The 23,754-nt window shown below is 31.7% G+C and overlaps 2 protein-coding genes across 2 annotated transcripts in view; both read left to right on the top strand.

The window, feature by feature from the left end:
* LOC145317581 (uncharacterized) overlaps positions 1–23,754 on the top strand; it is a 51,794-nt gene that overhangs the window by 20,641 nt on the left and 7,399 nt on the right. The window contains exon 9 of the mRNA XM_080158724.1: positions 4,432–4,473. Within this exon, the coding sequence (XP_080014850.1) occupies positions 4,432–4,473 (42 nt within the window). The remainder of the gene's footprint in view (positions 1–4,431; positions 4,474–23,754) is intronic.
* Positions 1–23,754, top strand: part of LOC145315517 (protein C-mannosyl-transferase DPY19L3-like) — a 145,631-nt gene that overhangs the window by 1,477 nt on the left and 120,400 nt on the right. The window lies entirely within an intron of this gene.

Here is a 23,754-nt window from a genome sequence, read left to right on the forward strand (position 1 = left end):
TACAATAATACATATTTAATATGACAAAATTGCAGGGCTCGACAACCGCGTATTTTTTCGCTACGGATTATTGATTTTATAGAATGTAGGCTTTGGTTTAAAGCTATGTATTGTTAATTCAACAGCCTTCCATCGCGATTAGCGGATTTCTTCTCCTCAAAAATATTACTATTTGTCTGGTTGTTAGGTTTTTAAAAGCGAAGCTTTTCTATAATTAGGGTCGGTCCATCCGTCCGTACGTCCGTCCGTCCGTCACGGATAGCTTTTTTTCGTTAATTTAGACATGTTAGAATTGTCCTATCGATTTCAAATTTTGCATGGTGGTTCCTTTAGTAGTTAGGTACGATTTAGAAAGCGTAGCAACTCTATAATCATTACTAAAATGTCCGTACGTTCATTTTAAACATGTTGATTTTTTTACTTTTTTAAATAGCTTTTTTCGTTAATTTAGGCATGTTAGAATTGTCCTATCGATTTCAAATTTTGCATGGTGATTCCTGTAATAGTTATGTACGAGTTAGAAAGCGTAGCAACTCTATAATCATTACCAGAATGTCCGTACGTCCATTTTAAACATGTTGATTTTTTTTTACATTTTTAACAACAAATTTGTATGTGACCTTATTATCCGATTGGTCTGATTTTTGATATACTGATTCCTGGGACAACAACGTACAATAATATAAGCGAAGCAACTCTAAAATCAAGTCCTAAAAATGTAAGTATTTCCATAATCATTATCCTGTATCAAGCAGTTTTTCAACAAATTTACTTACAATTTTGCTTTGACTCTTATACATTCGCATTCTGATTATTCAGATCTGACATTATACAAGTGTTAATGTCCGTTTGTCCTACCGTTTTAGAGCTTCGCTTTTATGGATGTTGTCATCCTTGTTTTTTTAGATTTAACTATGAAAATTTGACGGACGGTTGGAGTTTTGGCTCAAGTTCTAATGCAGCCGTATTACTAAGAATAAGTTTTAATTTGTATGAACTTTTTCACTTGTTCTCGAACACATTTTTAGATTTTGTAACAAGTTTCAGGACTGACATTTATCCAAGATTTTTTTTATTGCAAGGAAATAATGTTAACAGTAAATTTAACAGCGGTCGTATTCAGGGATAAATGAATAGGATGATGGAATAGTTATTTCTCGCATCGTATTATAAACGGCTTTCCGCGGATATAGAATGTACAATTACAAGATTAAAACCAGTTTTTTTAGCCCCGAGTCTAAAAAAACTGGTTTTAATCTTACGATAGTACATTTTAATATTCGTAGAAAACTGGACATAATACGATGATAGACATAGTTTTTTCGTATGGATGAGAACCGGTTCCTATCCACCGGATTCGAATAAATACGAGAAAATAGATTAATTTACGTTCTTTGTCAGTTTGTGAATATTAAGGGGAAGGAAGCAGTTTAAATATATTGGTGTGACATTTTCCCCTCCCTCCCTGGAATAGAAATATAAGAATAGAAGCATATTCTGAACCCTTTTTTTGTCAAATCTAAGAAAGAACATTTCTAGCAGACAAAAGTATTGTTTACTTTCGACTCAAGCTGATGTGGATTCTTAAAAAATGATAGACTCGCTACTCGATAGTGAGGCAAAATTATTTTTGTCAAAAATCATCCAAAAGCACATCAAAAATCTACAAAAATTAAACAAAATCATATGTTAATAACCCTTTTAAGTTTTTATTTAATTTTTGTAAATTTTTTTATTCGATTTTGGAGGATTTTTCTCAAAAATGATTTTGCCTCAACAGCGAGTAGCCAGCCTAACCTTTTTTTAAAAAATAATCCACCTTTGTTTGAAGCTTTCAAATTGAAAACGAAATTTTTGGGCAATTAATTCTGATTCCGCAAAGAAAATATACTGTTTACAGCTGACTTTTATCTATGTATGAAAATGAAAAAAAACATGCGTTCGTAGCAAAATGTGTACACATTTTCAACCAATGAGATTGAATGTATGTACCGATGCGATTCGCCTATTGGCTCAATCAGACATTAACTCTCTTCCTTAGTACCTTTATTCTCCCTGGCTACATTTTTAAAAGCTAAGTTTTTCTATAATTAGGGTTATTTCAGACATGTTAGAATTGTACGTCCATTTAAAACATGCTGATTTTTAACTTTTTGTATGGTACAATTATCCTAGTCATCTGCATTTTGGTATAATGATTCTTAGGATAACAAGGTACAATATTTTAAGCATAGCATCTCTAAAATAAATTGGTTTTAGAGCTTCGCTTTTATGAATGTTGTCATCTTATTTTTTAATATTAGTAATAAGTTGAAGCAGAACATTTTTCCTCAAATAGAAATAGAACTAACCACCTGAACGCGACTGGGGATCCTTTGCAACCGTATCACGTCCAATTACAGCACAATACAGAGTTTTATTGATGATAGCCATTCCAGTATGGCTACAGATTCAATTACAACATTGTATAAGCCATGCTAAAAAACACGTACCTTGTCGTGTTACAGACAATTGTCTACGGAAAATAAAAGAAAGATAATAGGATTTACTCCTATTTTGTTAGCTCGGACGGTCCTTAGATGTTTTTTGATTACATCTATTGAAAGAAAATCACATTTAATGATGCCGTTACTTAGATTCTTTATTGGAAGGTTCAAACAACAGATCTATAGTATAGATGTATATACAGATAACTACATGCCCTACTTTTCCAAAGACCTTTTTTTGTCTGCTCGCAAATTGTTTTCTGCTACTTGGCTGTTTAATATTCCCGACACTATTTGTTGATTTTCAAAGACCCAATTGAGAGTCGGTTAAAGTCCTTGGGACTTACAGTTATTTAATCCCTTCCCCCCTCTAATGTTTTACTCTAATTTAAATAGATTTAACTTATTACTAAGGAGTTAGGACTTAAAGGAATAAACTATCAAAAGATTAGCTGTTTGAAATTATAATGCTTTCTGACTTTTGAGATAATGTACTGTAAATAAGAAAAAGATAATTTTTCTAGTGAAATAATTATATGCATAAAGTTTTGTATAAATAGATACAGGAAATATATATCATTACAAGTATGACAACATCCATAAAAGCAAAGCTCTGAAATAAAAGGACAAACGAACATTAATACTTGTAGAGTGTCAGAACTGAATAAGCATAATATTAATGCTTAAGATTAAACAATATTGCAAGTAAATTTGTTGCAAAATTGATTAAATACATTTTACTGTTTAAGGAAACACTTATATATTTAGGACTTCATTATAGAGATGCTTCGTTTATTAGATTGTACCTTGTTGTAATAGGAATCAGTATTCAACAAATCAGATAAACCAGATAATTTTAACATACAAAAATTTGTTGTCAAAAAAGCAAAAAAATCAGCATATTTTTAATGGACGTGCGGACTCTCTAGTAAAGATTATAGAGTTGCTACCCTTTCTAAGTCGTACCTAACTGATATAGGAATCATCATGCAAAGTTTGAAATCAATAAGAAAAATCTAACCTGTTGAAATTAATTAAAAGAGCTAACCGTTACGGACGAACGGACCGACCCTAATTATAAAAAAGCTTAGCTTTTAATAATAAGTCTGAGGATACATGTTCTTAGGAACTTGTAAATAAATAATATTAATTATGCAAATTATATACTAAATATTTTATTATTCTTGCATACGAAGTAGCCAAGCTCGTGTATACTGTATAGTAAAATTTGCTCATTTTTTGCAGTGGTTTTTATAATAGCTTGGTCCAAAAAACTTACATGTATCCTTATATAAAAGTAACAGGATGTCTATCTGTATATCAACAAGTAGAAAAGGATCTTGCTAACTGATAAACTGATATGATTTTCTTTTACAATTAAGTTTCTTATCCAAGTCAGTAAAGGTTTATAACTATTTTGGGAGAAATCTCTTCTTGAAAAAATGTACACTCTTTTCAAACGTATATGCTGCCGAGCCTTGGTTTTCATTTGAAAATAGTTTTGATTTCATTGCACCAATATTTACTTCAAAATTTAAACTTTTCCAAGAAAATATTACGTAAAGAGATTTAAAGAAATATTTGAAAGTTTTAGCAATTTTCTTAAATTCTATTTATTGATCATTAAAGGGACTGTGCACGAAAAAAATTCTCATTTGATTACCAAACCTTAACATTATCTCATTCATAATATCTGAAAGATATGGCAAGACGGCGTTTTTCCGCCGATTTTTACTAAAGCCATGAATGGCAGAAATATTTCCGGGCTGTATAGTGCTTAGAAAATGTTAAGGTTTGAAATTCAGACCAGAATTTTTTTCATGCACAAACATTTCAAAGCTTTGCTCAAGTTTTATTCAGCACTACTCCACTGGATTCTTTGAAAACTTGACAGAGTATTGTTCAAATCTTTTCAATAATTTTTATTGTTATTAAATTCTTTCAGGTCGAGAAGATGTAAACAATCAGATAGAAGAGTCTCTAATAGGTAAGTTTAAAAGACGGTTAGAATATCAATAGACCTGCCTTACCATTGAAGACTATGAAACTTTTCAGGGATCTAAAGGGATAAGACAAAAGCTGATAAATTGATGAACATTACCAATAATGATACATAAAATTACACACTCTGTGGATTACATTTAGTGCTTTGGACACTCAACTTAAATGAACCAACCAATCAAAATTCAATAAGCCAACAAATAAGAAAAAGTTACTTTGATACTTTAAGGACTAGTGTAATAAACAGCCCAATGTCTCCTCCTTGGAAACTTGTACACATAAGAAAGGGTGATCAATCAAATATTTACAAAATAACGTATCTAATTTTCTAATATTATTAAAACGATAACAACAATAAAAAAATATAGTATAGATGTATACCCAGACAAATACCTGCCCCCTTTTTCAAGAACCTTTTTTGATTTGATATGATATGATTTATTGGCAGTAAATTCCAGATTAATTTTTGTCTGCTAGCAAATTGCTTTATGCTCTTTTGTAGCGACTTGGCTGTGTCAATATTCCCGACGCTATTAGTTATTTTTTAAAGACCCAATTGAAAGTCGGCACAAGTTCCTTGGGAAGGGGACATACAGTTATTTAACCCATTCCAGCTCTAGTGTTATACTCTATTAGTACAATAGTAGCTCTAGAAGCGTTATAAATATGAAATTTGAAAAGAAAAAAAAATTTTAAGTCTAATTTTTTTATTCGTACGATGGACAAAAATATATTTTTAACAATGAATTAACTGATTATTTGATATTCGGATAGTTGTAGTTAAATTTTCAAATAAAATATACAAATTTAAAATATTGTTTTACATGTTTTAGAAATTTTCTTCTGGTTCAAAAGAAAATAAAAATAAAATGTATATTTTTCCATAAAAAAAACAAGGACATTTACTTTTTAAAATTCTTATTATTTTATTAATTAGTAAGAATAAAACTATGAATATAAAGCGAGATAGTGGTTTAGCGAGAAGGATAGAGAGAGAATTTTATATACAGTTAGTAACAGAGTAGCTTCTCTACTAGGTAGAACATAAACGAGTAACCACTCCTTAGTTTATGTATAATAGTTGGAACGTTTGGACACTCAACTAAATGAACCAACCAATCAAAAGTCCCCAAGGGTGTTGGAGCCAACGAATAAGAAATCGTTATAATAAAAATTTGGGGACTAGTGAAATAAACAGCCCAATATCCCCTCCCTCCCTGTACACAAACACACAATTGAATAACAGTTACAATGATTTATAGAGTAGTTTTGCCACTAAAAGTTTTTTTTTATTTCATTAAATAAAAAGCAATTCTCTTGACGTCGACTATTCCAGGGAAACAAGAAGATTGTATTCATTAAGTTTTAAGTGTTAATTAATACATTATTATTCCAGCTTAATGCTACACTTATCTTTTCCACAAACTAATAAATCAACTAATTTTTTAATTAGTAGCGGCTGTGTCCCTAGATGGGGGTGTGTATGTCGACCATCAACTTTAAATTTGGTAGTGCAAATGGGGCGTTTGTCCAAAATTATGGTATGGAGACCGCTCTTCTATGAGTACTACTAAAAACATATTTTTACTGCAATACACATAGACATTCTCATCGTCGGTTCGTCTATTTAGAATGCTTATCCCTCTATTCCCACAAGTATAATACGAATTTGGTTGAGCTGGTGGGAGCTCAACAAAAGACCCACGCGAAGTATTATATTGCTTCAATCTAAGAATAAATGGTTGGTTTTGATATTCGATCGGAATTATATAAGTATATTAAGTATTAAGGAAGGAAAATGTTTTTATAAAGTGTATTTACATTACAAGTGAATAAGTTAAGTATGAAAATATTTACATGATAAGTGTTAAAATCATAAGTAGTGTAGGACAGAAAAGTGCCCTAAGTCCCAAGCATTGAATTGTGCTAAGTGTTAGAATTCTAACATAAGGCCTAAGCTCAATTCATGCTAAGTACTGAGGGTCCTAAATTTAAACTACAATGCATGCCAAACAACTAAGTCATTACCTTTTTAAAGCCAGAAGAACTTGATGGTAGGAGAGTCAATAAATAACTAACTTATTTTAAGAGGTGCATGCTATAACATCAACTTATAATAAGGATCTAAGCATTTGTCTGTTTAATAAAGTGTCTGTATGTTAACTTGTGACGTAAATCAGGCATGGTTGTAGGCATACATACTTGTACTAAAATGTTACATGATTACTTTAACAATAAACATAATGTCTTTAATAAACATATAATATTAATGAATCACATACAATTTACCATGAATAGGCTAGCATTACCCATATATGGTGTTATATTGGTAAAGATAGGCCTATGAATGCATAAAAGGATACAAATAATGCCTCGGGCCTAGCTAAAGTAATTGTGTCTCGTGCCTGAGTTTTACTTGATAATTACTGGGGCACGTCAATCAAATATTTAGATTCTACTCTTATATAGTGTTAACTTTATATCAAACATAGATAGATAGTCTGGATGCGAAGCATTTCTGTAAAAGTCTTATACGTACGTTCAAAGAATTTGAAAATTGGGGATCGCATCTCCAAATTCTAGTTTTAAAAGAGGTTTAATAAGAAGATTTTTTAAAGAAAAGGATTAATTCATGTTTTTTCTGGCTGGCAACTGTCTACAATCCCTAGTAGTTTTTACCCCTTTTCGGTCAGATTAGAAATCCACAGTCACTAGATTTCAGATTTAAATCTGTCTCAATATGACTCTTTGTTACCAAAGTTCAGATATGACAAAATTTGACCAAAGTTCAGATTTCAATCTGAAATTTAGTGACATTATGTCAGGTTATTTTCTCATTTTTGGCAATGCAAACAAATCTGACACAATATCACCAAAAGTCATATATGACATTTAATGACATAGAGTCAGAGTTGGGGAAATTACCTAATCTGACACATTATTGCCAAAAGTCATATATGACATTTAGTGAAATAGAGTCAGAGTTGAGAAAATTACCTAATCTGACACAATATCACTAAAAGTCATATATGACATTTAGTGACATAGAGTCAGAGTTGGGGAAATTACCTAATCTGACACAATATCACAAAAAGTCATATATGACATTTAGTGACATAGAGTCAGAGTTGGGGAAATTACCTAATCTGACACAATGTTACTAAAAGTCATATATGACATTTAGTGAAATAGAGTCAGAGTTGGGGAAATTACCTAATCTGACACATTATTGCCAAAAGTCATATATGACATTTAGTGAAATAGAGTCAGAGTTGAGAAAATTACCTAATCTGACACAATATCACTAAAAGTCATATATGACATTTAGTGACATAGAGTCAGAGTTGGGGAAATTACCTAATCTGACACATTATTGCCAAAAGTCATATATGACATTTAGTGACATAGAGTCAGAGTTGGGGAAATTACCTAATCTGACACAATATCACTAAAAGTCATATATGACATTTAGTGACATAGAGTCAGAGTTGAGGAAATTACCTAATCTGACACATTATTGCCAAAAGTCATATATGACATTTAGTGAAATAGAGTCAGAGTTGAGAAAATTACCTAATCTGACACAATATCACTAAAAGTCATATATGACATTTAGTGACATAGAGTCAGAGTTGGGGAAATTACCTAATCTGACACAATATCACTAAAAGTCATATATGACATTTAGTGACATAGAGTCAGAGTCAGGGAAATTACCTAATCTGACACATTATTGCCAAAAGTCATATATGACATTTAGTGAAATAGAGTCAGAGTTGAGAAAATTACCTAATCTGACACAATATCACTAAAAGTCATATATGACATTTAGTGACATAGAGTCAGAGTTGGGGAAATTACCTAATCTGACACAATATCACTAAAAGTCATATATGACATTTAGTGACATAGAGTCAGAGTTGGGGAAATTACCTAATCTGACACAATGTTACTAAAAGTCATATATGACATTTAGTGACATAGAGTCAGAGTTGGGGAAATTACCTAATCTGACACATTATTGCCAAAAGTCATATATGACATTTAGTGAAATAGAGTCAGAGTTGAGAAAATTACCTAATCTGACACAATATCACTAAAAAGTCATATATGACATTTAGTGACATAGAGTCAGAGTTGATGAAATTACCCAATCTGACACATTGTTACCAAAAGTCATATATGACATTTAGTGACATAGAGTCAGAGTTGGGGAAATTACCTAATCTGACACATTATTGCCAAAAGTCATATATGACATTTAGTGACATAGAGTCAGAGTTGGGGAAATTACCTAATCTGACACAATATCACTAAAAGTCATATATGACATTTAGTGACATAGAGTCAGAGTTGAGGAAATTACCTAATCTGACACATTATTGCCAAAAGTCATATATGACATTTAGTGAAATAGAGTCAGAGTTGAGAAAATTACCTAATCTGACACAATATCACTAAAAGTCATATATGACATTTAGTGACATAGAGTCAGAGTTGAGGAAATTACCTAATCTGAAACATTTTTACCAAAAGTCAGATATGACATTTAGTGACAGAGAGTCAGAGTTGGGGAAATTACCTAATCTGACACAATATCACCAAAAGTCACATATGGCATTTAGTGACATAGAGTCAGAGTTGAGGAAATTACCCAATCTGACACACTGTTACCAAAAGTCATATATGACATTTAGTGACATAGAGTCAGAGTTGATGAAATTACCCAATCTGACACATTGTTACCAAAAGTCATATATGACATTTAACTTTGCTGTTAAAACATTTATTATGGTATACATAAAAAGTTTCCATAATTGACATATAACAATCATATCATTGGTCATTTTTTACTTCAACTAAATCTTATAGATTTAAAGCCCAGTTATCAAAAGAACTTTAGAGGTCAACACACAAATTTTAACTTTAATGATATGATGTTTTTAATAGGAAATAATTTTAAATGTTAAAATTTAGTGACATGGAGTCAGAGTTGAGGAAATTATCTAATTTGACACATTGTTGCTAAAAGTCATATATGACATTTAGTGAAATAGAGTCAGAGTTGAGAAAAATACCTAATCTGACACATTGTTAACAAAAGTCATATATGACATATAGTGACATAGAGTCAGAGTTGAAGAAATTACCTAATAAGACACATTGTTGTAGCAAACTAGTTTTAATCTTGTAATTGTACAGGGTGTTTCAAGAGAAACATTTTTTTTAAAATCTTAATTATGCATACAAAATAAATTGTTGAAAAAATCATTTTTAAATATTTGATACATAAATGTCCCAGAACAGGTTTTCCAAATATATAAGGCATTTCATATAATTGTTTTATTTTCAATGCATAATTAATATTTTTAAAAAGATGTTTCTCTTGAAACACCATGTACATTTTTTTATCAGCAGAAAGTTGTTTATAATATGATGCATCAAATAACTATTACATATTCTATTTCTTTTTTTGTTATGACATCTAAACTACTAAATATACACTTTATAACTTATTTTTCAAAATCAAAGAAACTTTAAAATAATTTTAACCTTTTAAGCATGAGTTATAGACAGATGGAAATTAAATGTTTAGACTAGAGGGGCACAGGTCTATCTTAAATAATAGCCGGAAAAATCACATTGTACCCATAGTGACTGTTACATATGACTTAACCCATTAGTGCTGAGCGCCACTTTTAAGGGCCGATCGAGCTGAAAATCTCAGGGAAGCTTTATAATGGTAAAAACGGAAACAATATTTTTTTGTTTTGCTCTAGTGGCGTGCACAGGAAAGTTGCAATAAAACCCGGTTTGGCATGGCCATAAATACACAACAGGCATTTTGACCCATTTTGGGCGGTTTCCCCGGGCATTAAAACCCGGTTTTGAAGTAAAACAAAAAAATGAAAAATATAATTTTTGATTGCCCAAAGTGAGATGAACACTTTTTAGAACTTTGATACGATCCGTAATTGAAAACTACACAACCTCATGTAATCTATAGAGCTACAAGTAATATACGAAGCAATTTATATCCAATTTAGTGTTTTGGCTATAGGTGCCGCCGTTTTCGGTTAAAAAAAACCGTTTCTTGAAGTTTAAAAACACACACACTACAAAAAAAGAACATATAAAAATTGGGTAATACATATCAGAAAACGAGCATAAAAATATTTGAGAACACATATAGAGATTACTAGGGTATACTGATTAGGGTGGATCAATAATAATAAATCATAAAAAAATAGTTAATGGTTGAAAAGTTAAAACAGGGTAATAAAACCAAAACCGAGCAGGGTTTTAAAACTGTTGGGCATTTATGGCCATGCCGAACCGGGTCATAATAGGGCATAAAAAAACGATAAAAAAATCGTATAAAAAATAATAATTTGAATAAAATGAATTCACAAATAGATGTACTTGTCAATAAACATTAGATTTCGTGAAAAAAATCAGCGACTTTACTATAAAAACAAAAAAGTTAGAAGGGGTATTTTGAATTCACCAAAATTTTCGTGGTTTTCAAATTTTGTTGAGCTATACCGGCAAATGGAAGTAAGCAAAACTGCCTGCTCCAGGGGGAAATGAAACCCAGGGTAGTAGAGGGGGGATTCATACTGAGAATGATGCAATTTGAAGACTGGAAACCGTTTTTTTTAACATTTTCTGGAACCGGGTGGAACCAGGTTTTAATACCCGGTTCGTCACTAATTGGTTAATAACGGACAGGCAAACAAACAAATTATACAGAAGTCTCGCTACTTAAAAGGGTATTTTGTCAGTTTGTTTGATCAAGATTTTTAGCTATGTGTCTTTAATTTAGGTATTGTTTTTTATTTATAGCAAAGAAGGTCCTCATTGATTAATTTATAGAGAAGCTACTCTATAATACATTTTATCCACCAGTTGATCAGTGAGTAAATGTGACTTTTTCGGCTGCTAGAAAGCTGAAATTTCAGTGATAATTCATATGACAATATGTACATCTAGTCTATACATTGTTTATCCGCCTGTCTGATATTTATGGTCAGCATTGTCCGTCTGTCTGTCCGTCTGTCTGTCTGTCTGTCTGTCCGTCTGTCAGTCCATCTGCCTGTCCATCTGTCTGTCCGTCTGTCTGTCTGTCTGTCTGTCTGTCCGTCCGTCTGTCTGTCTCTCTGTCCGTCTATCTGTCCATCTGTCTGTCTGTCAGTCTGGTTGTCTGTCTGTCTGTCTGTCCATCTGTCTGTCCGTCTATCTGTCTGTCTGTCTGTCTGTCTACCCATCTGTCTGTCCATCTGATAACAATAGGATAAACGAACATTAACAGTGTCAGAATGGAATAATCAGAATATATATGTATTAGGGCGGGTTCATATCGGAATTAGACAAAGACAGATAAAATTAACCTTAAAAACATTTCTGACCGAAAAAGAATTTAAAAAAATTGAGTTTTAGAATGCGACCAATAAAAAATAAATTTCATTACTTATGAATATGCAAAGACGACATTCAAATTTTTTTGAATCAGAACTATGGCTTCATGGTGCTCCCTGGAAAGGCCTTGAGGAGCTGAATCAGGAACATTCGTCCGTTTCAAAATATCTTGTTCCTAGCCTTAGAAATCACTAAAAAATCACAAATTTTTAAGGTTTATTGAGAATTGTCCAATTTGTAGAGGTTTTTTAGATTTTCTCAGGCTAGAGATTTTTTGAAACGGTCAAAAGTTCCTGATTCTACTACTCAATGCCTTTATTGGGAGCACCATGAAGCCATAGTTCTGATTCAATAAATTGTTGACTCCCATTTACAAATAGCTATACAATTGAATGTCTGGTCGTCAGCGGTTTAAGACTAGGAACGAGATTTTTTGAAACGGTCAAAAGTTCCTGATTCTACTCCTCAATGCCTTTATTGGGAGCACCATGAAGCCATAGTTCTGATTTAATAAATTGTTGACTCCCATTTACAAATAGCTATACAATTGAATGTCTGTTTGTCAGCGGTTTAAGTCAGAGGTGTATTATATTTATACAAATTATTTGCAGATCTCCGCTTTGGCCTCAGAAAAAAAATATCCAAAATCAACCCACCCTAATATGTATACAAGTCCCATTTTAAAACTTGGTTAGAGAAATGCATTTCTTACAACATTGTACTTTGTTGTCCTAAGAATTAGCATTCCAAAAATTTTATTACAGAAAATATTTTATGGCCTGAAAATGAGGAACACTTGCTTTCATGAGAAATCTTAAAAATTATTATCTAAGTTTCTATTAGAGCTAGAAGGCAAAAAATTTTTGTGCAAGTCCCCTGATTGATAATGAATTTCCGACCTTAAATAAGTCAAAGTCAATTTTCGCTACCTTAACTTTTTTATTTAAGAACCTTTGTTTTTAGGTCCTTTTTTACTTAAAAATTTCAAACGACTGTAATTTTCTTATTTTTGAAGCTAGAAGTACATTTTTTTACAGAAAATGTTTATCTTTATGTAAATTTTATATTAGAAATATAAAAATACAAATTTCAGCCCCCCCCCCCCAGTTATGAGTCATACCCATACTTGAAAAGTCTGGGCTCTTTATCTTTCACACACAGAAATTGAGATAGAAAAAACCGGAGGGGTGGGGGCGTCCAACGTCCCTCTCCCCCCCCCCCCCCCAACCGTTAAGGGTTAAATGAAAGCTGTCTAAAATACAATCCCATATTTAACTATAATACGATGCTATAAATAACTATTCCAGTATGGTTTCCAAACCGATTAATATCCAATGGATTGGAACCGGTTCTAAGCCATACTTAAAAATCATATATAGCATCGTAAGACAAATTTCCATGATTATTGAACTAAAAACAATAAAATTATTGTTCTGTTTTTCTAGCATGAGCCTTAGGCCCCCTTGAGCCCACAAAACTGGATTTAATTTTCCATTTTAATATCCGCGGATAGTGGTCTAAAATTCGATGCGCTAAATAACTATTCCAGTATGGCTTTCAAACTGATTTATATCCGCTAGAAAGCCATACTGAAAAAGTAATGTATAGCAGCGTATTACAGACATTTTCCCATGATTAGTAAAATCAAAATCATAAAGAATAATGTCAGTTTTTTAGCACAGGTCTTCGGCCCTTCAGGACCCACAAAACTGGTTTTAATCTTATAATATTCCATTTTAATATCCGCGGACAACTGTCTATAATACGATGCGATAAATAACTATACGATATGGCTTCCAAACCAATTTATATCCGCTGGATAAGAACCAGTTCTAAGCCATACTGAAAAAGTCATGTTTAGCCTTGTATTACATTTTCCCATGATTACTAAAGTAAAAATAATAAAGAATAATTTTAGTTTTTTTAGCACAGGCCTAAGGCCCTTCAGGGCCCACAAAACTGGTTTTAATCTTATAATTTTCTATTTTAATATCCGCGGACAGCTGTCTATAATACGATGCACTAAATAACTATTCCAGTATGGCTTCTAAACCGATTTATATCCGCTGGATAAGAACCGGTTCTAAGCCATACTGAAAAAGTCATGTATAGCATCAAATGCTTCCAAACCAATTTATATCCGCTGGATTAGAACCGATTCTAAGCCATTCTGAAAAAGTCATGTATAGCATTTGAATTATTTTTTGATCAAATAAATTAATTTTCCAGTATTTTAAACCGAATAATATCCACTTGATTAAAACCGGTTCTCAGCCATAATGAAAAATCATGTATAGCATCAAATTGAAATAATTTTCCAACGAACATGAAAATAAAAACCATATAATTAGTACCAGTTTTGTTAGCCCGGGCCTAAAAAAATGGTTTTAATTTCATAATTTTTCATTTTATATCCGCGGACAGCTGTCTATAATACGATGCGATAATACCTATTCCTTATGGCTTCCAAACCAATTTATATCCGCTGGGTAAGAACCGGTTCTAAGCCATACTAAAAAGTATAGCATTGTATTACAGACATTTTCCCATGATTACTAAAATAAAAGAATAATGTCAGTTGTCTATAATACGATACGATAAATATCTATTCCAATATAGCTTCTAAACCGATTTATATCTGCTGGATTAGAACCGGCTCTAAGCAATACTGAAAAATCATGTTTAGCTTCGTATTACAGGCAAATTTCCACAATTATTAAAATAAAAATCGTAAAATTAATGTTATATTTTTTAGCACGGGCCTTAGGCACCTCAGGGCCCACAAAACTGGTTATATTTGTATACTTTTTTTCATTCTAAATAACCGTGGAAAGCTGTCTATAATACGATGCGATAAATATCTATTCCAGTATGACTTTTAAACCGTCGGGTCAGTAATTAATAGCTCTTCATTATTAATTTAAGCATGTTAGAATTGTCCTATAAATTTCAAACTATGAATTTCGAGCCAAAAAATTGCTGATCAACAGTGCAGTTACTCTTTAATTTATTTGCCTTGTGGCCTTTCTTGGATGTAATTAAATATCTAGGTTTACAATTCAAATATTATGCTGATTTTATTCTAAAGGGGGATAAAATCTTTTTATAGTTTTTAGTCTTTTACAATCAAGACCCGATGAACTCCCAGAGGGATGGGTAGATATTTCAAATATTTCAGGCAGGGAGTGGACATTGGGCTGTTTATTACACTAGCCCCCAAAGTCTTATAATAACTTTTTCTTATACTTTGATTTCTTAGGGATTTTTATTAAATTTTGATTGGTTGGTTCATTTAGTTGAGTGTCCAAACGTTTCAACCACTAATCGTAATCTAAAGACGGGGTTATTTTGTGTATCTTCATTGGGAACATCAATTTATCGGCGATTGTCTTAGCCCTTGACATCCCTGAAATTAAAGAGTATATGAACAAGGATGACAACATCCATAAGTAGCGAAGCAAAAAATCATGGATGGGAATAAGTACAAGTAAATTTAAAGTGTATTTATTAAAATCAAGAATAGATTTGTAAATTGGACCATAAACACTGAAGATATGGAGAAAAATGTGAAAAATATAGAAATAGCCTAAAACCTGCTAAAAAGCGGCCCGACCGCCATTGATGTTTTTTAGTCAATTGTGCTCCTTAATGATAGGAATGTTGTCAAAAAATTTCAGCATTCTATCTTTTATAGGAGCTGAGTAAATCCCATTTCCCCCATAGCGTTACGGACGCAGTGACGGACGGAAGGACTGACGGACAAAGTGAATTATAGAGTAGCTTAAAAAGTTATCTAAATCACATTAATGTCTTATCCCTTTAGATCCCTGATAATAATTGGATTTCTCTCTGATGTATGTATTGCCTTTCATCTTAAATGGGGGTAGGGAATGTAAAAAGGGAGGCATATAACGCTAGCGGCTAGTATTGGCTTGACCTGCAAAGCGTGAACTGTGAAGCTTGTGATATGTGTTTTGTTTAAACTAAAAGTTAATTTTAACAGATATGTTAAAACAAAGTTGTTAATTGATTTATTTTGCAGTTACATGAAAGATATTTTAGCAATAATAATCTCGACATTGTATGATCAATTTAATGAATAAGTTTTGAATATAAAAATGTCGTGGTTTTTAATGCTAAATCATAAATCACCATTTCACCAAAGATCAAAAATAATAATAAACAAACAAATTAAAAAGAAATCAAAGTGCAATTTTTGAAGAATCCTAAGGTTAGAATTGTATTACTTTGTTGAAATTTGATTTATTTAATACTTATATTTGCGGTAATTTTTATATTATAATATGATACCAACCCAAACATTTAGTTTAGAAAGGTATAGTTATGAGGAAATGGGACGAGTATTACCAGATTAAATTCGTAACCATGGAGAAGTGGGGTTGGGGGGGGGGGGGGCTTTGTTAAGAACCTGGTATTATAAGAAATATATATAAAACTGGTTCTACAATGCATTTGAACGCATTATATGATTAAAACTAGCTCTGAGATGCCAAAGACGCCGGCTAACAAAATTGGTTTTAATATTATGATTATACATTTTTATATTTGTAAAAAAACTGGATATAATACGCTATGATACATGATTTTTAAGTATGGTTGAGAACCGGTTCTAATCCACTGGATATTAATCGGTTATGAAGCCATACTGGAAAATATTTTATGTGCCATTGTCTTTCCCCTACCTTAAACATAAACTATTAGATAAATAAGTGAATTAGATAAAGTCACAAATGTTAAAATTTATATAAAACCTTTTCTAGTTTGAAGGTAGACCCGTTCAACTGTAACATTTTACTCTGATAAATTTTTAGGCAAATTAAAATAACCAATGCAAAATTGTCTAAAATCGTATCCCTGATTTATAACCCTCCCAAAAAAATAAAGTATAAAGGTTAGTTTAGATTATCTGCAATAAATGTGTCAGCTCCCATATTCATAACCATAATCTAAGTTAAATTAAGTTAAGTTTTAATAACATGTTTTGGTATAATTAGCTGTTTTAATATTAGGTTAGGTTTTCACATTATTTGTGACCATTTGACAATATGCATTTATTATAATTATTTCTGCAGAGACAAACATTCTAAAAACTAAAAGTTAAACTTTCAATAAGAATGTATATTATTAACAAGTTTGATTATGTCCTGTAAAGGTAACAAGATGTCTATGTGTCTGTCTTTGTGTACCGAAGGATCTCCCAAACCACTTCACTGATATGATTTTTCTTTAAAGTGAAGCTTCTCATAAGTCCTATTTGGGACTACACCCTCCCTCTATTATATAAAGAAGTAATGTTTTTAAAAGCGAAGCTTTTCTATAATTAGGGTCGGTCCGTCCGTCCGTCTGTACGTCCGTCACAGAGAGTTAGCTCTTTTCGTTAATTTAAACAGGTTAGAATTGTCCTATCGATTCTAAACTTTGCATGATGATTTATGTAGTAGTTAGGCACAATTTAGAAAGCGTAGCAACTCTATAATCAATACCAGAATGTCCGTACGTCCATTTGAAACATGTCGATTTTTAACTTTTTTGATAACAAATTTTTGTATGTTAAAATTATTTGATTCTTCTGATTTTTTGAAAACTGATTCCTATTACAACAAGGTATAATGTTATAAGCAAAGCATCTCTATAAACAAGTCCCAAAAATGTAAGTATGTCCTTAAACAGTATCATAAATTTATTCAGTATTGCAACAAATTTACTTAAATATTGTTTGTACTGATGCATTAATATTCTGCTAATTTAGTTCTGACAATCTACAAATGTTAATGTTTGTTTGTTCTTCCATTTCAGAGCTTTGCTTTTATGGATGTTGTCATCCTTGTTTTATCTGTAGCTTAAGACTTCTAAAGCTACTTAACCCATCGAGTTCTCTATTTTTGGAAAACTTTATATTAGTCCTGCGATGGTTTTATACTATTTTCTTCCCTTCCCTAGCTCCTAAATGTTAGGTTCGCAATCGCTGGTATATTTTAAAGTTTAAAGTAATTAAAAGACAAGAAAATAAGTGTGTTTCTTAATTTGCATATACCTTAAATAAATATAAACTAGTGGCTTCGCCCCTAGCCTCTAGGGACTTTGCCCCATGAGGTAGTTTTTAAAAAAATAAAAAAAATTCTGGTGCTGCGAACCATACTCTCCCCCCCCCCAATTTTTTGAGGGGGGGATTTCATTTCTTTTTTTTGGGGGGGGGGTGTCCCACCCCCCCTAGAAAATAACTTAAAACCACCACAGGACCAATAGGTATATACCCTGAAGAGTAGAATCCGATCGGTTCTGTGGTTACCAAGATCTTAAGCTTCAGACGGACGGACGGACGGACGGACGGACGGACGGACAGACATCAAGCTACTTTGTATTATTGATATCAAACAATTTACTACAAACATTATTTTTTTCTTCTCATAAATCTATCCCTACCCAACTTAGATTTTCTATTAAAACAAATCAAACTAAGAGCAAAGTACGAATTTAACAAGAAAAACATTTTCTATCAATAATTTAATCTACAAAAAGGGTAACTTTGTCAGGGATCTTAAGGGATAAGAAATCATAATTGATAAACAAAATTACCATTTCTGAAGATTAACTTTTAGTTGAAACCTTTAAAGCTTTTAAAGAAGTAACCAATCAAAATCAAATAAAAGTACCTAAAGTTTTAATAAAACGAATAGATAAACGTGATTTTAAAACTTTAAGTTGTGTAATTGACAGTCTAAATTTCCCTCTAATATCATAATACACCGTCCATTGTCTTATCCCCTATGATCCCTGGATAAACATAATTAGTTTGTGGAAAGGGAGTTTAAATTGAATCTCTAATATCCCTGGCAAATAGATTGTCGATAATATGTCAGCCAAGAGTATCATTTTAAGAGCTACATAGTCGACGACATTAATCATTTAAATCGTAAGGAGAAAAGTTTAAATCGATAGGACAATTATATCATGACTAAACTAACCTAAAGAGCTATCCCTTATGGAAGTTCGGACGCACAGACCTGAATTATAGAAAAGCCTCCCTTATAAAATTTTTATTAGTGCAAAGATACTCTACTATTCAGTGAGGGAGGGGACATTGTGCTAGTCCCCAAAGTTTAACGTTTTTTTAGTCCTTGACTTAACAGCTTTGGGGACTTTTATAGATTTTTATTGTAATCTAATTGTAATTCTAATCTACAGAAGGGGTAATTTTGTGTATCATAATTGGTGATATACATCAATTTATCTACCATTGTCTTATCCATTTAGATCCCTGTCTATTATTACTGTTTTTAAAAGCGAATCTTTTCTATAACTATGATCGGTCCGTCCGTCCGTCCGTCCGTCCGTAACGGATAGCTTTTTCGTTGATTTAGACATGTTAGAATTGTCCTATCGATTTTAAACCGTTTCAATGCTTCGCTTTTATGGATGTTGTCATCCTTGTTTTAAAGCGAAGCTTTTGTATAATTGTGGTTAATTTAGCCGTCCACAGCATAATCCTATGGATCTACATTCAATTTTATTCTAGATCTACACAAGTGGTAATGTTCGTTTGTCCTGTCACTTTGAAGCTTCGCTTTTAGAATGTTACCATCCTTGTTTTCTCGTTAAAAACGAAGCTTCTATAGAATTGGGGTATGTTTGTCCATACATAAATGATAGGTTTTATCGTTAATTTAGGCATGTTAGAATTGTTGTATCGATTTGAAACTTTACATGATTATTCCTGTAAGAGTTAGGAACACTTAAGAAAGCAAACCAATCTAGAAAGTCTGTACATCTATTTTAAAACATGCTGATTTTATTTAACATTTTTGACAATCATTTTTTATGATGTAATTAAATATCCTATTAATTTATATCCTGAGAAATTATTTATTGCTTTGGAGCATCGCTTTTGTTTTCATTTTTGCTTCCTTATTTAGTAGGGATAGAGAAATAAGATAAAACACACAACAAAAATAAGAAAAAAAGTCCTTTTTAAATGATCAGGTGAAAAAAAGATAATATAATTTTATAAAAGGGGAGAGGCTGACTTTTAAAGGATGTTTTTACTTGTAGAAGCGAAGATAAACAAATATACTTGGTAAACTGCCTATAATTAATACTATAAATAATCAACCTAATTTTAAAAAAAACTTGTAAACATTTAAAGTGACCTTTTTTATTCGAGGTCATCTGTAAATATATGTATTTAGGGATAGGACTATGGATAATACATTAATATACCCCTTCTAAATTATATAATTATTGGTTAAAACGTTTGGACACTGCTAGTATATTACTTGACTAATCAAAGTTTAATAAAAGTGTTGGGGAAACGAATAGAAATTGTGCTATAAATTTTTTATATTTTTGTAACAAGGAGAAAGGCTAAAATTTATGCTGGTACCCAAAGTTATTTTTGCTTAACTAGCAGAGTCTAAATTTTTCAACCAATAATTTTATTCTAAAGTAGGGTTGAAATGTTTGGAAACTGCTAGTATATTATTTGACTAATGAAAATTTAATAAAAGTACCAAAAGTGTTGAGGGAATGAATAAGAAAGCGTACTACAAAATTTTGGTATGATTGTAATAAGGAGGGAGGGGACATTGGACTTTAAATTATGCTGGTACCCAAAGTATTCTACCGTTTTGGCTCAAACACTTGAACTTGGATGTTTTTTTTCTAAACTGGTACATTTAAAACTTTTTAACCAATAAATTCATTCTACGGTAGTATATCTTGTTTATCATCATTGGGGAAATGAATAAATGTATTGTCATTGACCTATCCCTTAAATTCCTGTTAAAACTTTATGAGATGCATACAAGGGTAGGAGGGGACATTTAACTGTTTATTGAACTAGTCCCCAAAGGTTTTTAATAACGTTTTCTCATTCACTGGCACAATAACTTTGGGGACTTTTATTAATTAGTAATTGGTTGGTTTATTGTTCGAGTGTCCTAATGTTTTAACCACTAATTATAATCTACAGAAGGGGTAATTTTGTGTATCATCATTTGGGACTTATGAGCATCATTTTTTTGGCCATTGTCTTATCCCTGAAAAAATACATTTAAATTCCTAAAATCAAAGGATACAGTATTGGATCAATGCTAGTTAAATTATTCTGTCTTTCTGCCATAACAATATACTAGCAGCTACGCTACTAGAGGCCAGCGGGAAGTCAACCCTACCATTTTTAGCTATAGTTTTTTAAAAAATTGAGGGGGGGAGGAGGAGTTATTTTTTTAGATGGGCATTTCTCTTGGCATAGTATTGGTACCTTCCCCCAAATTAGTTATAAACACTTCCAGGACCTCTGAGAATCTAAACTTTAACAAACAGACTGAAAGGTACATAGTTGGAGATCCTTTTACTTTAATATTAGAACTAGTAACTACGCCCCTAGAAGACTCTAAAATATTCTTCTTCTTTTTTTTTTGGGGGGGGGGGGTTGGGGCTTTTTTTTATTTAAAGTTAGGAGATACTCTCCTCCCAAATATTTAAGATTCTTCCCTAGACCTAAAACTATTCACTGCAAAGTGTAACCATATCCGTTTTTGAGATCCTTTGCTACCCTAGTGTAAAAATATAATTTACAGTCAAATATCCTCTCTCTCCCCAAATATTAAGTTTTTTTTTCTCTGTCCACATTATATTTACTTTGTTGGCTTAAAATATTTGGATATTCTTTAAAAATATTGATTGGGTTTAAAATACCAACAGTATCAAAACCTATTTGTTAGAATACTAACCTATAAAAGGGGCTTATTGTTCAGTTGTAATTGAGGTGTTTAAATGAAGGGAAGAGTAGGTTGCGCTAAAAATCTGTAAAGGTTGTGAGTAGTTTTAAGTAAGAAACAGTAGTAGAATGATAAAAATTTATGTTAACTTAAAAAAATTGTCTATAGTTCTTTTCAATAAGAAATACATATATTTCATAAATATTATCGGTTTTCTACTACTATTTTTAAGCCTTAAAACTCTCACCTTTACAGATTTTTAGCACAACCTATTCCTTCCTTTATCATCTATTGTCTGATCCTGGTTCCTAGTGAAACTAATATTTAGTTCATACAGAAAACAAGAATACAAATCCAATAAAAAGGACACCATGAAAAATAGACAGATGGAAAGACAAACAGACGACATATATAATTATAGACAAACAGACAGACAGACTGACTTACAGAAATACAGACAAACAGACACAAAGATAGACAGAGAACTTTCAACAGACAGACAGATAATCAAATGGACAGATAGATACACAAATAGACGGACAGCCATACAAAAGGATAATCAAATAGACAGACATGTTTTAAGTCAGACAGGTTTTAAGACAGACAGTCAGACATATGAAGAAATAGACAGACTTACATATATGGTCTGACAGATGGTAAGACAAACAGACTGACTCACATGCATATGGTCAGATAGCTGGTAAGACAAACAGACTGACTGACATCCATATGGTCAGATAGCTGGTAAGACAGACAGACAGAATGTCATACATATGGTCAGACAGACTGACATATGAACAAACTGACAGATAAAGAGACAGAAGGGACAGAAAAAGTGAACATACAGACTGAAAGTATAAAAAAAATTTCAATTTGTAAAAGTTATAAATACAGAAAAACAAGACAGAAGGACAGTTATAGATGGACAGAAAGATATACAGACAAACAGACATATGGACAGAAAAACATATACATAGACATATTGACAGACAAACAGGCAGAGATACAGACTGGCAGCCAGATGAGCTAACAGATTTACAGAAAGGGGAAAGACAGATTGATAGACAACCAGACCATTGACAGAAGGACAGACAGAGTGACATTCATATATTTAGACAGATGTACAGACTGACAGAAAGACAGACATACATAGGCGGACATAAGACAGCCAGAGGGTCAGATATGATGGACATGCAGATATAAAGACATACTTATATAGGCAGACATGAGACAGTCATAGGGACAGACTGAAAGTTTTAAAAATTTTCATAAATAAATATGGATTAGCATTAAAAAGATATAGAAACTACTTCAAAATATAGCACTATGTAAATCTTAATCTTTTCTACATTTACAAAAACAAACAAAAAAATGGTGTATTTTCTTTGTTGGTTAGTTTTCTAATTTCAGATATATTATTATTATTTAGTTTAATAAATTGATTAGTTAATGTTAGCTAATATTCATAGATGTCTAATTAATAGTATTTAATTTTTCCTTATTTTTTTTGCATCAAAGGTGTAGTTGCACTAATTGCATTTAAACTTGAATTTTGTGAACTGCTTATTTTTCATGTTTAATAGTTCATTTATAGGACATATATTTGAAATAATTTCAATTTTCTACCATGTAGTTTTAAAAATATCAAGACTTGAAAATCATACTTTTTGGATATATGCAACATACTGTCCTGCTTTCACAAAAACAGTATTTGGGTGGTGCCTAATTAATTGTTATTCATTTTAATACAAAATTATACATGTTAGATGGTATTTTGTTACTTATGCTAGCCATCATACTTTTTAAATGCACTTCATGCAACTATACCTTTAGATATTATTTGATGATATGTAATTATTTCTAATTAGTTTTTCTATTGCCAAAAAATAATTAACCACAAAATTTTAGAATCACTTCAATGTCAGGTTGTTGATAATTTTTATTGTCTGATGTTGAAGTGGTTTTGAAAATCATAAAACTACATTAAAACATTTTTGATGCAGTCAACACACAAACAAAGAAATGAGAAACCAAGAAAAAGTTAATTTTGACAATTTTCAATAGAATAACTTAATTAAAAGATTGTCCCATAAAAAAATCTTTTATGA

The sequence above is a fragment of the Acartia tonsa genome, chromosome 4 (assembly GCF_053477335.1).
Source record: "Acartia tonsa isolate MP-2025a chromosome 4, ASM5347733v1, whole genome shotgun sequence".
Lineage (NCBI taxonomy): Eukaryota > Metazoa > Arthropoda > Copepoda > Calanoida > Acartiidae > Acartia > Acartia tonsa.